Source organism: Prionailurus viverrinus, chromosome D1 (genome assembly GCF_022837055.1).
Source record: "Prionailurus viverrinus isolate Anna chromosome D1, UM_Priviv_1.0, whole genome shotgun sequence".
Lineage (NCBI taxonomy): Eukaryota > Metazoa > Chordata > Mammalia > Carnivora > Felidae > Prionailurus > Prionailurus viverrinus.
This window is the reverse complement of record NC_062570.1, coordinates 20,110,034-20,126,103: the sequence shown is the minus strand read 5'-3', so window position 1 is coordinate 20,126,103 and position 16,070 is coordinate 20,110,034. Positions and strand designations below refer to the sequence as shown.

The window sequence follows — 16,070 nt, the reverse complement described above, 5'->3', positions numbered from 1 at the left end:
CGGTGTTAGCTGCTGGGGGACAAAGGGCCTCTAGTCAGTCTCCTGCCTGCCTGTCATGGCGCTGCGGAGAGTGAAAAAGCGAGGTGGGGGTCAGGTGCGGGCATGGAAACGTGCTTTGTAATTTGAGCCCCCTTTACCAATCATTCTGGGGGGGCTTTCCATTTCAGACTTCCTGTCAAAAAAAGCAGCTGTGTGTAAAATGGTAGGCTGCTGGGTGTGATCCCCGCGTAATCGTAGGTGGGCCAAGCCCATCGTTGGGGTGACTCATGCTGGTTTCTATCCCCCACCAGCTTGTCTGTCTGGAAAATCCCTCAGGTTGCGATCTGGTGGCGATTGTTTTTTTTGTTTGTTTGTTTGTTTGTTTTTTTGTTTTTTTCACTTACCAGGATGCTCATTGAAAAAAATGGTGAACCCTGATGGGGCCAGCCACTGCAGGGATGTGGTCTTCCCCTGAGAAACGACACACTTGAGAGTGAGCGTCTGGCCTTCCTCCACGGTGACCGTTTCTGTGTGGTTGGTCAGAAGGGCTTCTGCAGAGGAAGAGATGTGGAGACAGTCAGGCTGGCAATGGGGCAAGGCACTCCCAAGCTGAGGCAGGGTCAACGCAACCTCCTCCTCAGCATAGCCTCCTTCGTTCATTCAGTCATTCATTACGTACTTTTTTTTTTTTCCTAATAAACATTTTGAAAATTATTTATTTATTTATTTTGAGAGAGAGAGAGCAAGCGGGGTTGGGGCAGAGAGCGAGAATCCCAAGCAGGCTCCACGCTGTCCGCGCAGAGCCCGATGTGGGGCTCGATCTCACAGACCGTGAGATCATGATCTGAGCCGAAATCAAGAGTCGGTCGCTCAACCAACTGAGCCCCCCGGGCCCCTCTCATTACATACTTCTTATAGAAACAAAACGTAAGTCAGTACAAAGGAGACAGCACTGTAGGTAGCGACAGTAGGATGTGTCCTGAAGGGGTGCGATTTTGATAGGAAATAAAGGAAAACGTTGAACAACATCCATCGGGCGCCTGCTTTCTCTCGTAGCCCAGAAACTCAGCCAGGCCACGTCAAACCTATATTTAATTTAACTTTCGAAATAATCCTATAAAGAGCGAGTTACTTCGCTGGCTCTACAGATGGAGGGAGTAGAGGCTGATGGTCACACAGGTCCTGGAGCTGGGATCTGGACCCATGTCTGTGGTCTTCCAAGTCCACGGTCATGTAACTAGGTCAGACTGTCTCCATGATGAGACCAGAAAACTCAGCCTCTCTGGCCTCCGTTTATGAAGCAAGCTCCTTCTGGCTTGAAGTATAAGCAGTGTGTCTGGAATTCTAAGCGGCGCTCTTGTGAATTAGGGAGCTCCCCTTCACAGGAGCAGGGAGGCCCCCCCTGCAAAAGAGCTGCTGTGCCGGAGGAATGATGTTCTAAGATCTCTTCCAATTTAATTTTCCACAGCAGCACTTTCTCCAGGCAAACACGAGAGACTAGTTTCCCGAATCGCAGCCCCCAGAGAATGGTAAACAATTGGTCGTAAACAGCTGCAAATGTATCCTCCCAAAAAAGGAAATTGATAAAAAAAAAAAAATTATAATAATAAATTGGATTTACTGCTGATTTGGCTGCCATCGGTTCTTCAAGTTTTAAATTAAAAAAAAAAATTTTTTTTTTTTTTGTTTTTAAGGACAAGACAATTGTTAGCAATGAAAGTACAAAACACTTCCGTAGACAGAAGAATACCGTGGGGTTATAAATTATGAATAGCAAATGTAATGAGTTTTACTCCATCATCTGAAACCTTAAAAAAAAAAAAGAGGGAAAGGAAAAAAGGAGTTTATTTCCTTGTGATAAATTTCAAGTATTAGGAAAAGTGCTTTGGAGAGCCCTGGGAATTAATTGGTGCAGACTTTTTAGTTTGTTCCATTTCTAGGTCATTAATTTCCAGCTGGCCCCTGGCAATAATAACCCAGAATTGTTGTATTGCATTTGTATTGACTTCCATGGGAAAAAAGTTTGCTTGCGTTCTAATGGAAAAATACCCATATCATCAGTCAATACTATAATGAACAATGAAGAGTCAATAAAAAGATACTGTGTTTTCCTAAGAGCGTTGAAGCATAAGCCCTGAATGCTGCTTAGGTTGGGTCATTTGGAAATATTTTCATCTATAAAGTCAACCCATAATTGAGTAATAGGGATAATATTAGTAGAGATGCTTTGAAATGACAATGGAACTAAGGTGAAGCAACTTCTGAGCCAAGAAATTGAATCTGAAACTGTCTACCTTCTATCGCTTCCATAATCATTCCATTATGATTCTCGCTTTACTTTCTAGTTCTTGTGTTAGCCTGCTTCCCACAGGTTGAAGTTTCTAGAGGGCAGTGACTATGTCATATTTCTCTAAAATTCATTCCTTACAGAAGCTATCACAGTGTGAGCTTGAAAAGTAATGGTTTAATGCCAGCTTTCATGATGGCACCATAATGCCGGCGATGGGCAGATGTCTTTGGTCTCCTGTTGTTAATAAGAATACTGAGAGACAGGAGGGAAGGCACTACGTTGAATCAAGGATAGAATAAAAGACCGCTGTTAAGCAACATGCCCTGATTTCATCCTTCAGGCCAGAAATTGATACTTGGAAGTTTTGCCCAAGTTCTTATCTTTCAGTAAAGTGACGGTCTAGACAGGAAGCCTGTATTTGGGGAAATAGAAGCAGTGATATGTATCGGCAGCCTGTTTATGAACGAATGGCTTCCATTTTAAAGCTATCTTTTTCTCGAGATGCATGCTTTTGAGTGAAATTGCGTTATTTGATTCTTACAATGTAAAAAATTATAATGAGGGGCGCCTGGGTAGCTCAATCAGTTAAGCGTCCGACTCTTGGTTTCAGCTCAGGTCATGATCTCACGGTTCGTGGGTTCAATCCCCGCGTTGGGCTCCATGCTGTCACCCCTGCTTGGGATTCTCTCTCTCTCTCCTGTCTCCTCTCTCCTCTCTCCTGTCTCCTCTCTCCTCTCTCTCTCTCTCTCTGCCCCCCCCCCACTCCACATACTCTCTCTCTCTCTCAAAATAAATAAATACATTAAAAAAATTGTAATGAAATACAATACGACTTCTTAGCATATGCTATAAAGAATTGTATCTCCTAAGATCGGTTTACTCCCGTTGAGAATGTAATATCGGCCAACTGACCTACCACAACTATAAATGCCTGGGTTTCAGATGGAAAGGGCTGCGTTGGAGACATAGGCTGTTTTTGTGACTCTGCTCCAAGCCTTGCCTTTAGCTTGACCAGCTCATTTCTCTTGCAGTGTTACCAGTGGGGGACCCCTTGTTTAGTTTTGAGACAGGAAGTCTTTGTAGAAAGGAAGAATGGCTCCAGTGAGAAGCCACAGGCCCACGCTGCTTCAGCTGCGGTGCTTAAAAATACTGTTCACTGTGTCAAGGGCCCGCCGAAGGGTAGAAGAGGAAGACACCTGTACCTGACTTTTCGTGGGACGCCTTCTGAGGGAAAGTTCCCCAGGATTCTCTCATTGCCACTGCACGCTGAGGGGGAACTCTTCTTTTACATTTTCTTTTTCATCTAAGTTTTGGAGTCCAACTTTCACCTTCTTTGTCAGAGGGATGGGGTGTGGGTTACCTTCTTTGTTCACCACTTCCTCCCCCGTAGGCTCTAAACATGTCTATGCTTGTGCACCCTTCCTTGGCCTTTCTTATGTAGATCCTGAGGGCTGCGTCCCCTTCCTAGTGCTCCCCAGCCGGGCCTCAGGGTTCCAGTCTGCGGGTTAGCGCGCCACACGGCTCCACAGATACCGGGGAGCAAAGCTTGGCAGTGAATGGCTGTGGAGTTTCTCCTGGGAGCTCACCGCTTACTGTTAGTAGGTCGTGTCTACTGAGTGGATTATTGACTTCTGACCAGATCCATCCATCCATCCATGTAAGGCCACGTGTTATGAGGCTGCTAGTTGACTCTGGGCTCATAGATCGGGACTGGTTTATATATGGAAGTAGAACCTGTGACCTTCACCGTCGTCTCCACCCCCAACCTCACGAACTAATTGTCCTATCAGTGGAATGGCCACACACCAAAGCCTATGTGACCGGGCCTCAGGCAAAAGGGCAAGCATCAGTGACCACCACCTACGCAGGCATCCACGGATAAGACCTGTGCAGTGCCTAAGATTCCTTGATGTCCCCCCAAGATTTTGGGAGTTGCCACGTCTGCTCTCCCCTTTACTAGGGGCTATCATGGAGATCGAAGAACGAATAAGATGTTCTTTCTTGTTCTTACCTTAGTAGGCCAATTATTGCGTGCGGCACATTTTAAAACTCCAGAACCGAGCACGTCTGTCCTGCAGGGACCCAGACTCATCACGCCCCATTGGAAATCATCATCTCTCGCGTCCCCCTATGCTCCAGACGCGTCCTACACAGATACGCCACCTGCTCTGTCCCAGCTCTTGCTTGTGTTAACTAATGTCGTCGCCAGCCACTGCCAGGTTCAGGGTCAAGAAGATACTTTACCTTCATGCTGTTCTGTCATCCTGGATACATTTCTTATCCCCGCCAGGACTCAACTCAGATTATCCGGCTTTTGTCGAACCTGCCTAATGAGTCTTTAGCCTCCTCCTTCCTCACAATGACCTGCCCTCTCCTCCAAGACCCTCAAAGGTTCTGAATGGACTCCTGTTATAGCACTTGGCACATTCCTTTATAGTTATTTAGTTACAAGTATGTCTCTGTGTGTAGATTACAGACTTCTCGTGGAAAGGTTGTTTGCCATTCATTCATTTTACAGTCCCAGGGCCTTACACAAAGGAAGATTTTAAGTATTAGCTGAGTCAGTGGCTACAAAGATGAAGAAATGTATATATTCATGACTAAACACTATAATAGGATATAAGCTTAGCTCTGTTATTGTTATGTTGCATAGAAAAGCTTGAGTTAAATTAACACCAGAGACACAGAATGAATTGTCTCAAATCAGAGCCCTATCTACACGACTATTATGCAGTAGTAGACAAAAAAGTGCTTCAATTTAGATCGTTATGAAAAATGCTTACTATCATTTTTTTGAGATAGAATCAACAGAGAAAGTTACGAGGGTGACAATGAATCTGGCTCGGCCCAAATTAAATTATTTCCAATATGGCTTTCTTTTCTTTTCTTTTTTTTTTTTTAAACGTTTATTTATTATTGAGAGACAGAGAGACACAGAGCATGAGCAGGAGAGGGGTAGAGACAGGGGGAGACACAGAATCCGAAACAGGCTCCACGCTCTGAGCTGTCAGCACAGAGCCCGACGCGGGGCTCGAAGTCACAAACTGCAAGATCATGACCTGAGCCGAAGTCGGTCACTCAACCAACTGCGCCCCTCCAATATGGCTTTCAAGAAGACCTCTCAAAGTATCCACACACTTGGGAATTATCAACAGGCGTATCAACAGAACCTTATATTTGCAACTGTTCTTTGCTTCCTATATCCTACCCTCCACTAAAGACCAGAATAGCGGGAGTCTCATCATCCACAGTATAGGTGAATGGGATGAATTTTGAAAAATTGTTCGTTCTTGAACTGCGTTTTACCCATCCCAAAGGCTCTTTATGTGAGTGGTAGCCTTGAAAAGAGGGAGGCTCTGAGATTATGGGACTTTTCTTGTCTATAATTCTTGGCGGCCTTAGTTAGAAGTTGCCCTGGTGGAAGCAGGTGCAGTGATCTTCCCATAGTTCATAGCTAAAAACAGCCGGCAGTGTCCAGTGTTGCCAGAATTGATGATTTGCTGCCTTTTTTTGCCAACAGGAAAGCAACACGACCAGCCCCTTTCCTATTTGGAACTCTGATGGGCCTGAGCAAGGTGAGGTCAGAGGGGACAGTTTGTGCTTAATACCATTAAGTCTAGATGCCTTCTGGGTGGCCCTTTGGGTGAGTTTCCAGGTTGGGATTTTTCAATTACACATCTTCCAAACTGTATAGATCAGTGGCTATCAAACTTTTGATCTACATTAGGAAACACTTTCTATCACAGCCTGGTAGAAAGACACACACACACACACACACACACTAAATGTTTCATTAGAAAATACATAAGTGCTGTGTAAGCTGATTGACTACCTGTGAAAACTTAGGCGGGTTATCTAACTTCTTTTAAACTCTCTATTCTCATGTAAATTAGGGATATTAAATGTTTGTTTATTTTTGGGAGCGTGCAAGTGGGGGAGGGGCAGAGAGAAGGGAACAGAGGATCTAAAGCAGGCTCTGCACTGACAGGCCGAGGGCAGGGAGCCCGATGTGGGGCTCGAACTCACGAACTGCAAGATCATGACCTGAGCCGAAGTCAGAGGCTCAACAGACTAAGCCACCCAGGTGCCCCAGGGATACTAATACCTCAGTATCTTTGCTAGGATTAGATGTAACTGATAAAAGTGCCCAGCACTGTGCACAATGAATAGCTTTTTCTACCGTCTTTATAAATAGTATTTGAATAATTTACATTCTAAAAAAGTTGTCTCAGGTTTACCTTAAGACGCGATTATTACTGCCTTTAAAAACTTTTTTTGGGGGCGCCTGGGTGGCTCAGTCGGTTAAGCGTCCGACTTCAGCTCAGGTCACGATCTCGCGGTCCGTGAGTTCGAGCCCCGCGTCGGGCTCTGGGCTGATGGCTCAGAGCCTGGAGCCTGCTTCCGATTCTGTGTCTCCCTCTCTCTCTGCTCCTCCCCCGTTCATGCTCTGTCTCTCTCTGTCTCAAAAATAAATAAACATTAAAAAAAAAATTTAAAATAAAAAAAAATAAATAAAAAAAAACAAAAACTTTTTTTTGTATGGTACTTTTCTGAGGCAATAACTTGAATCCTCAAAAAATTAAGGTCTCTTAAAGGCTTCAAACTTTGGAATAATTGCAAAAACATTCTAATTTTATCTATCTAAATGTACTTCTCCTGAATGTATGAGCTGTTCTTTAAGCCACTTATTGAAGAAACTAATATTATTACCAATATTGAATTCATATTATGTGCCTCAGGGTAGAGGGACCAAAAAAGAAAGCACTTCATTTAATTGTATAAAGTAGGAAATTGAAGGACTATGTAAAATAGGAAATCGAGTTTTTTAAAATAATGTCATTCAGATGCAGTTGTATCGTGAATGTAGATTTAGGACAGGTGCGTTACCTGAAACATAACTACAGTTCAGCTCAATATTTGCAAACAAACACAGCCAGCAATACACTTCTGCATAGCTTCTTTTGCAAGAATTTGGTACAACTTGCAATCAGAGATTTAAAGACACCTATATCCTGCCTCCCGTTTGAGCAGGCTAAAAAGGTAACAAGAGTTTTAATTTTCATATTGCTACATTAGAAGTAAGTGAGCATCAAAAATCAAAATGGGAAATCATAATAAAATGTAGAGTATAATAGGGGCACCTGGCTGGCTCAATCGGTTAAGTGCCCGACTTCCGCTCAGGTCACGATCTCGCCCTCAGTGAGTTCCAGCCCTGCGTCAGGCTTTGTACTGACAGCTCGGAGCCTGGAGCCTGCTTCGAATTCCGTGTCTCCCTCTCTCCCTGCCCCTCCCCCACTCATGCTCTGTCTCTCTCTCTCAAAAATAAAAACATAAAAAAATTAAAAGGTAAAGTATAACTGACTCCAAAAATAAGCAGGAACTTTTCACGAGGCTCATTAATATCTCGGAACTAATTAAGAGTTGTATAGCTAGCCTTTGCCATTTTCAAAGTGCTTTCACGTTTGAAATTTGATCCTTGTAAAAATGTGAGTTGGTTGGCCCAACATTTTTAATCATTCTTCGTTTCAAGATACAGAAATTGAGTTTTCTTTTATTAAATGTTTGTTTATTTTTGAGAGAGAGAGTGCGAGCAGGGGAGGGGCAAGGAGGGAGGGAGACACAGAATCCGAAGCAGGCTCCAGGCTCTGAGCTGTCAGCACAGAGCCCCACGCGGGACTTGAACCCACGGACCGCGAGATCATGAGGAGCCAAAGTCAGACGCTTAGCGGACTGAGCCTCCCAGGCGCCCCCAGAAATTGAGTTTTTAGAGCAATTATCTGGCTAAGGCTTATTCAGTGAGGAAGTTTTTAAAATCCAAAACTGATGCCCTTTCAACTGGTCGACCCTTACAACACAGAGCCTAAGGAGCCCGTTTGTTACATTTTGCCATAACGCAGATCCCACAGAGACACGTGCTACAGTGACCCTTTTCCATCCCGGTTAGCAATTGAACAACAGGTTAAATAAAGCAGTAACATCCCTCCCTGTGAGATCTTGGTGTCCCTTGGAAAGCATTAACATATTTACCTGGGTTGCCTTCTGTGGTAGGTCCGCTGTGAACGCAGCTGACTGATGGGTAGATTTGGTAACATACCAGGTCGACTGAGTGGCATAAAAAATGAGCTCTAAGGGCTTACCTTGTAAGGGGAAGCAAGCCAGCAAGCTGCAAAGTCTCCACCACATACTGTGCCGTGCTGTTGTTATACTTTGTCAACTTCCTCTAGATTCTGAAATAAATGGAGCAGAGTGGTTTCTTTTGAAGGGGGAGAGGCAGGAGCTTTGTGACCTCACGTGTCTCACCGCCCCCATTGGCTCTGGAAGCCCCCTCTTAGTTCGCTGCCCCCAAAATACCTCCAGGTGGAACATTTAGGGGACCACATGTGTCATCGCGATCGTGGAGAGGTGTGAGTGATGTGTTGGTGGCACAGATCACTCTGCCACACGTGGGAAGTACTGGTAAATCTACTAGTTGTGAGGCTTTTTGGGGGAGGAGGGGTGGGAGAGAGATTAAAATTTCCCCGTGTAGTGACGTAATCTTATTTTTACTTTTCTGGTGTATTGACGGTGATAGACGATTTATTTTATTTGTTTTTATTTATTTATGTTAATTTACATCCAAGTGAGTTAGCATCTAGTGCAACAGTGATTTCAGGAGTAGATTCCTTAATGCCCCTCCCCCCTTTAGCCCATCCCCCCCTCCCACCACCCCTCCAGGAACCCTCTGTCTGTTCTCCATGCTGAACTTTTGTGAATATTTTGTTTCTAATTCTGACAATAATGTATAATGGTCTTCAGGGGCTAGAATTCAGTCACGTTATTTGATCATTTAAAAAATCTTCATCCAGCCAGCCAGCCAGCCAGCCATCTCTACATCTATCCAGCCATCTATCTAGTATGTATTGTTCCAAGATATCGCATATAAAAGATAAATTCCTTGCTTTCAAGGAGAATATGATCTCGTAGGGGGTGACAACTGGCAAATGAACTATTTTGGTATTGAACTGTCATTAATTGGGCAAATTGAGATACGTTATTTCATTTTTTCCAGGACACACAGCCAAGTACTTATGGTTAGACTTATGGTTCGAAAATAGTCTAGTCTGCAATGTTTGACAAATTATAAAGGAAATAATATTTTCTGGTTTGAATTAAAATGAGTCTTGATGGGATGCCTGGCTGGTTCAGTTGACAGAATATGCGACTCTTGATCTTGGGGTCATGAGTTCAAGCCCCACGTTGGGTGTAGAAATTACTTTAAAAAAGAATAAAATTTAAAACCAACAAACGTGAGTGCTGCTATTCTGTAAATGTGTTGATACTTTGGGGAGGGAAAATTCTACCCACCGAAAATGTTTTTCAAATATTTAACCTATTTTAACGGGTAGAAACAGATTGAAAAGAGGAGAGAAAATTGTATTTTCTTGTAGGGCGTAACATGATATAATGGGATGTTTCTCGAATTGCATGATGATAAAAATGCCTTGGGCCTCTAGCCAAAAAAGGCAGTTTGCTAGGGTCAGCCCCAGACCGATTAAGTCAGATTCTCACTTGAATCAGGAGCTACCTGTGTGTTTAACAAGCTCTCCAGGGTATCGTAAGTCAAGTTTGAGCAACACTGACAGTGTTCTGGAACAGAAATCAAGACATGTGGGAGCTAGCCTTCACCCTGCTACTAGCCGGTGTGGCTAGGGTCCTAGACGATTCTCCATAAATTGCTTGTTGACTATATTGACATATATTGACTTGCTTATGGAAGCAGGGAATGGATAGGTTGCCTTGTACCATTTTTTATTTTATTCTTTTTAAAAATTTTATAGGGAGTACGGGCAGTGGAGGGAGCAGAGGGAAAGTTGGCAGGCTCTGTGCTCAGCGCAGAACCCAATGCAGGGCTCGATCGCACGACCCTAGGATCACGACCTGAGCCGAAATCAAGAGTTGGACGCTCAACAGACTGAGCCACCCGGGTGCCCCTTATTATACCGTTTTTAAAATAGAGAATTAAGGAGTTTGCTAGAAGGGACAGTCAGTGGCAGAGCTGAGAAGACAAACCAAGACTTAAGTCTTTGGTCTGATTTTTATTTTTTTCCCACATGAAATTCTCTCCAGTTACTTCCAGTTTTTGTATTTGAGGCTGTGTGGTGTCTGAGCATCTGGTTTTCCTGTTGCTGCCATGTCCTTGCTTTAGGGTGATGCCTTATTTTTGTACCCTGTCTCCTACCCCCTTAAGAAAGCCCAAGGAACATGTGTAAGGCTCTCTGTGGACCTCACATGGGAGGTGTGAATTGCTTATGGTTAGTTTCTCACATTTTCACCTGGAAGAGTGCTGTTCCTTACAGGATTTTCTAACACTTCCTGTCAAAGCACAGAGGGAAAGAAGTTTACTTCGGGTCTCGTGTCACATGGGCCACCATGGAACCAGCATCATGTCTGGACCTAGATACTGATTTTCCAGATCATGAACACATCGTCTAACATGAATGTGTGAGGAGGGCCAAAACCACTTTTACAGGAAACAAACATGTCATCATGGGACATTTCATTTTAAGCCAGTGGAAAAAAAAATCACGGTCCAGCTCTGAATTAAATTCAGGTAGAATTAATCACTCTGAAGGGTCACTCTGCTTCTCTCTTTCCCAGGGGTGGTTTTCTGTAATTTTCTCTGTTGGGTAAAAACGTATGGAAACATGGGTGAAAACAGAATGAACATAGGACTCAGGTGACCAGAGAATAAAATATCCTGACATTGAAACTAAAATTACAGTGTAGTCCAAAATATACTCATACACTACATTGAAGGCCATTCACACCCTGGCCCCAATCTACTTTTCAACCCCCTTTTCTACCTTGGCCCAAAATAATACTCCTAGAAAATTCTTGCTGTATTTCAGGCATACAATACATTTTTTTGTAGTCGTAGTCTTTTTTATTTTTTTGTAATGTTTTTGAGGATACTAGCTTTATTTTTTTAGAGAGAGAGAGAGACAGAGAGAGAGAAAACACCAGTGGGGGAGGGGCAGAGAGAAGGAGACAGAGGACCAGAAGTAGGCTGACAGTGGAGAGCCTGATGTGGGGCTCGAACTCCCAAACTGTGAGATCATGCCCTGAGCTGAGGTCAGACGCTTAACCAACGGAGTCACCCAGGTGCCCCTTTGTAGTCGTAGTCTTACTGGGTCAGAGTTCATACTGCCCTCTCTGCCGAAAATTGCCTTTGTTCTCTGGGGAGATTCTGGTTATCTTCCAAGGCCCAGATCAAATCAGGGAGGAGTAGTGATAGCGATTAGGAACATGGATTCTGGAGCCAAAGCCTCAGTTTCCTCACCTGTGAAATGGGTATAATGACAGCACCCACTCATATGGTTGCTGTAAGAATTAAATTAATGTACGTAGTGCCTGGCACATAGTTAGCCATTACTAGCCTCAGTACTCCTAGAAAGAAGTCACCTCTCCACTTTTCTTTGCCCCCATAAGAGCTTTTCTTTTTCTTTGTTCTTATACTGGTTTTTATCATGACTTGCATCATGTGTCTTTGAATGCGCCTGTCTCCTTTGGTGGACTCCAAGCTTCCCGAAAACAGGGTTTGTTTCTCTCTACCTTGGTGTCCCTGAGGCCTGCTGGCACGGGTCCTTTCCCAGCAAAAAATGTTTTTAAAAATAGCCTTCTTGGGGCACCTGGGTGGCTCGGTTGGTTAAGCATCCGACTCTCGATTTCAGCTCAGGTCGTGATCTCACAATTCGTGGGATTGATCCCATGTTGGGCTCTGCACTGACCATGGAGCCTGCTTGAGAGTCTCTCTCTCCCTCTCTGCCCCTCCCCCACCCATGCCCTCTTTCTCTCTCAAAAAATAAACAACAAAAATAATAAAAATAGTTTTATTGAGGTGTAATTGACATAAGGAGCAGTATGTATTTGAGGTGTACAATTTGATAAATGTTCACGTGTGCATATGCCCGGTCAAGATAGCGAACATCCCCATTACACCTACAAGTTTCTTCCTGCGTGTTGTAACCCGCTCCCTTGTCCTCCCCCCCCCATCACCTCCCACCTTGAAGCCGCCACAGATCTGCTTTCTGTCTCCATCAATTAGTTTTAATTTTCTAGAAGTTACATAAATGAGATCATACAGTGTGCACTTCCTTTTATCTTTTGCTCGGCATATTTTGAGGTTCATCTGTGATGTTAGCGTGTGTTGAGGGTTCATTCATTCTAGGGCTGAGAAGTGGCTCATTCTATAAATGTACCATGGTTTGTTTCCCTGTTCACCTGTGGCTGGATTTCAGGGTTGTTTGCCATAGTAGAGGTTTTTTTTTTTTGTTTTTATTTTTAAATTATTTTAAAGTTTATTTATCTTGAGAGAAGAGAGAGAACAAGCAGAGAAGGGGCAGAGAGAGAGAGGGAGACAGAGAATCCCCAGCAGCCTCCGTACCGCCAGCACAGAGCCCAATTTGGGGCTCAAACTCACGAACCGTGACATCATGACCGAGCCGAAGCCAGGAGTTGGATGCTTGACCGACTGAGCCCCCCAGGTGCCCCATCATGGTGTAGTTTTTAAATAATTATTTAGAGTCACCCCAGAACTGATTCAATGTAATAGACAAAGAGAACCTAGTATATTCCCATATTTGCTTTTCATGATCTCATTCAGACCAAAAAGTTCAAGTTAGTTAAATTAAGTGCTGGTCCTCAGTTGGCACTTGGGGTGTATACTCTGACGTGCCCCCCAGATTCTCCCTTGATCCCCCAGCAGCTGAAGGGATGGGACATGCCAGCTGGGTCTGGGAATTGCTCTCGGTGGGATAGACCCATCTCACCCAACTTCCTCCCTCCAGCATGGGGCACTCAGGAAGGGACTTAGCGGTTCTGTCCTCTTTGTCCCAAGACGGAGCCGCTCCGAAGGGAAACATTCTAGCTCCTCACCTCTCTGCAGGATCCGGATCCGGAGAGGCCTTTGTCGTCCCAGTGTTTCACTCCAGTATCTTGCTTTGCTCGATCTTGCTTCCTTCACAAGTGTCCTCCCCAAAAGCATCTCCCATAAACCTGTGCGCACAAATCTCGTCAACTACCTGACCTGGGGAACCTGACCCCACGACAGCACTTGAAATAAATTGTCAAATGAGTGAGCGAATGAAAGGTCGGACTCTCCATCTGAGATGTTCTTTTTGCTCTCAAACCTCAAAGGATGTTTGACTTCTCATTCTTCTGGAGCATTAAGGGAGACCCCGCTTTATTTTTTTAACGTTTATTTTTGAGAGAGCAGGGGAGGGGCAGAAAGAGGGGGACAGAGGATCCAAAGTGGGTTCTGTACTGATGGGCTGACAGCAGCGAGCCTGATGCGGGGCCTGATGCGGGGCTCGAACTCACCATCCGTGAGATGATGACCTAAGCTGAAGTTGGATGCTCAACCAACAGAGCCACCTGGGCGCCCCTAGGAGACCTTGCTTTAAATTGCACTGTGGGCGATGATGAGTGTATCTTTTTCACCCACCGGTGTGATATCTAACTTGTCACAGACCTTGACACACGTCACCATAGTCCAGCGGTCTGAGGTTTAAAATGGTCCGTGGGGGCAGTGCCGGAAGGCAGGCCGGTGACCCTGAGTGACACACAGTTGTGGTTTGCTCGGTTCTTTCCACCCCCTCGCCACCCCCACTTCACCCTGCAGCCCACAGGGGGTTCAGCAGAAGGTGGCTCTGGTGGCTGCTTAGCCGGGTGGAAGGAAAAGGCGAGGTTGGAGTGTGGTGGTCATGGGGTGACCTGTTATCTGTACTCTGATGGGACAGGGTCTGCTGGCCACCTTGCATGTGGGAGGCCTTGCGACTGACAGCCAGCGGGTCATTTTGATCTTCATTTAATGAAATCCTCCTACTGTGTTCCAGCACTAATAGGAAGTCACATTTCAGGGGGTGGGGGCGTGGGGACAGATTTTAGAGAAACAGACAGACATCTTCCCTTTCCTGCCATCGCCTTGGTCAACGTCGGTTGTCAGAGGGAGGGGGAAAAAAAAACTGAAAAGGGAGACATTGATGAAGTGCGTGAAAGGTGGCCTGTTTAAAGGGTCAGAAGCGAGACGGGATTTCCCCACGTGTAGAAGCCACCGGGCTTTTTGTTGCAATTAGCAGAGGGCCTAAACTTTCTTGACATTTCACGGCTGCTGGGAGGAACCCATGGCCTTTCCCAAGGTCAAGGCCAGAAGTGGCCTCACCTGCGTTTCCCAGCAGGTGCCTTGGGTGGGTAGTTCACACCTAAGTAGGGAGTCTACAGCTCTGTTGTAGACACGCAGGGTAGCTGCGGAGTTTCTCAAGTTGGGCAGCAGCCGTTGTAGTTGAGAGAAGGCTTTTTATAGCAGCAGCAGAGCTTAGTGGGATGGGGTGGGGGTGGGGTAGGAGGCAGGCAGACAGACCTGGACTGTCTCCTGGGCCCCGTCACTAGTGGCTGTGGAGCCCTGAATAACGTACTTGCTTCTTGGCGTCAGTTTCCTCATCTGTAAAAATGGGAAGAATTATAGCATAAGGTGACTGTGTGGTATGACTCAGAGACGGTATCCCAAGTGCCTAGCACAGAGGCCCATAAAAGATCTTCCATCGGTCTGGAGACTGCAGGGGGCTGGGGCTATATTCCATGCCCCCAGGAACCACCGGAGGTTAGATGCAGCTGCAAGAGGAGGGAGTCTGCCAAGCCTTTGTTCTAAAGACTTCTGCCTAGAATTGAATCACGTGGATCATTTCTGGAAACACACACACACATACACACACACACACACACACACACACACACACAAAACCCAAGTAAGAGTTGATTTCACAAGGAAACTGTGGTTTGGGGGAATGCACCACCGAACAGCCAGTGTGCCAGCTTTGGGCCTCAGCTCACATCTCTCTCCCGGGACAAAGGAGTTCCCTGGGGGTCCTTGGTCCCACAAATGAGGGGATTGAATGAGAGCAGTGGTTCCCAAACGGTACTTCGAAGAAACTGCGTATCTGCTAGGTGCCTCCGGGCCGGGCAATACGTTCCTTAAAGTTTCTTTACAAAAAACGTTTTAAGCGATTAGTCCAGGCTTCGGAACCAGGTTGACTTGGCTCGAATGTCAGCTCTAACGTGTACTAGCCATGGGACTTTGGGTGAGTTACCGCACCTAAGACTCCGTTTCCTCCTCTGTAAACTGGAAATAACAGAAGATTGAAGAACGCTTACGTCTGGTCAGTACTTGGAAAAGTGTTAGGTACACATAACCACTCAACAAATGCTATCATTTTGCCAGCCTCTGAACACCACCAATCCATTAATTTGTTATGCCCGGTAAACTAGTTTCTGGGCTGGATTCCTTGGGCTTCGAATCAAACCCGAAGATTTCACCGTGGTCTACGACAGGCGTTGGCGAACTTTTCCTATAAAGCACCGAGCAGCCTTAGGCTGTAAGCGAATGAGCATTGGCTGTGTGCCAATAAACTTTATTGATAGGCCCTGGAATTTGGATTTTATATAATTAGCATGGGTCATGAAATAATATTTCTCTTTTGATTTTTTTTAAGTTTATTTGAGAGAGAGAGAGAGAGAGAGAGAGAGAGAGAGAGAGAGAGAGAGAATATATCCCAAGCAGGCTCCATGCTGTTAGCAGAGCCCAGTATGGGGCTCGATCTCTCGAACCATGACATCATGACCTGAGCCTAAATGAAGAGTTGGATGCTTACCTGACTGAGCCCCCCCTTCCCCCCCCACGCAGGGGCCTCTCATTCGATGCTTTTTAACCACTTAAACTTATAAAAACATTCTTGTTTCTCCCTACTTTCTGCCACGCTTACTAAGT

At 45.2% G+C, this 16,070-nt stretch overlaps 1 protein-coding gene across 2 annotated transcripts in view; it reads right to left on the bottom strand.

Moving 5' to 3' along the window:
• CRTAM (cytotoxic and regulatory T cell molecule) overlaps positions 1-8,662 on the bottom strand; it is a 28,563-nt gene extending 19,901 nt beyond the window's left edge. Inside the window, exons 1-3 of one of the 2 annotated variants that reach the window (XM_047824283.1) lie at positions 8,621-8,662; positions 8,407-8,496; positions 384-530 (exon numbers count right to left, since the gene is read on the bottom strand). In XM_047824283.1, coding sequence (XP_047680239.1) covers positions 384-530; positions 8,407-8,452 — 193 coding nt within the window. In that variant the 5' untranslated portion in view covers positions 8,453-8,496; positions 8,621-8,662. Of the gene's footprint in view, positions 1-383; positions 665-8,406; positions 8,497-8,620 lie in introns of those variants that run through there. The other variant, XM_047824282.1, reaches the window with a different exon arrangement.
• Between the last annotated feature and the right edge of the window lie 7,408 nt (positions 8,663-16,070).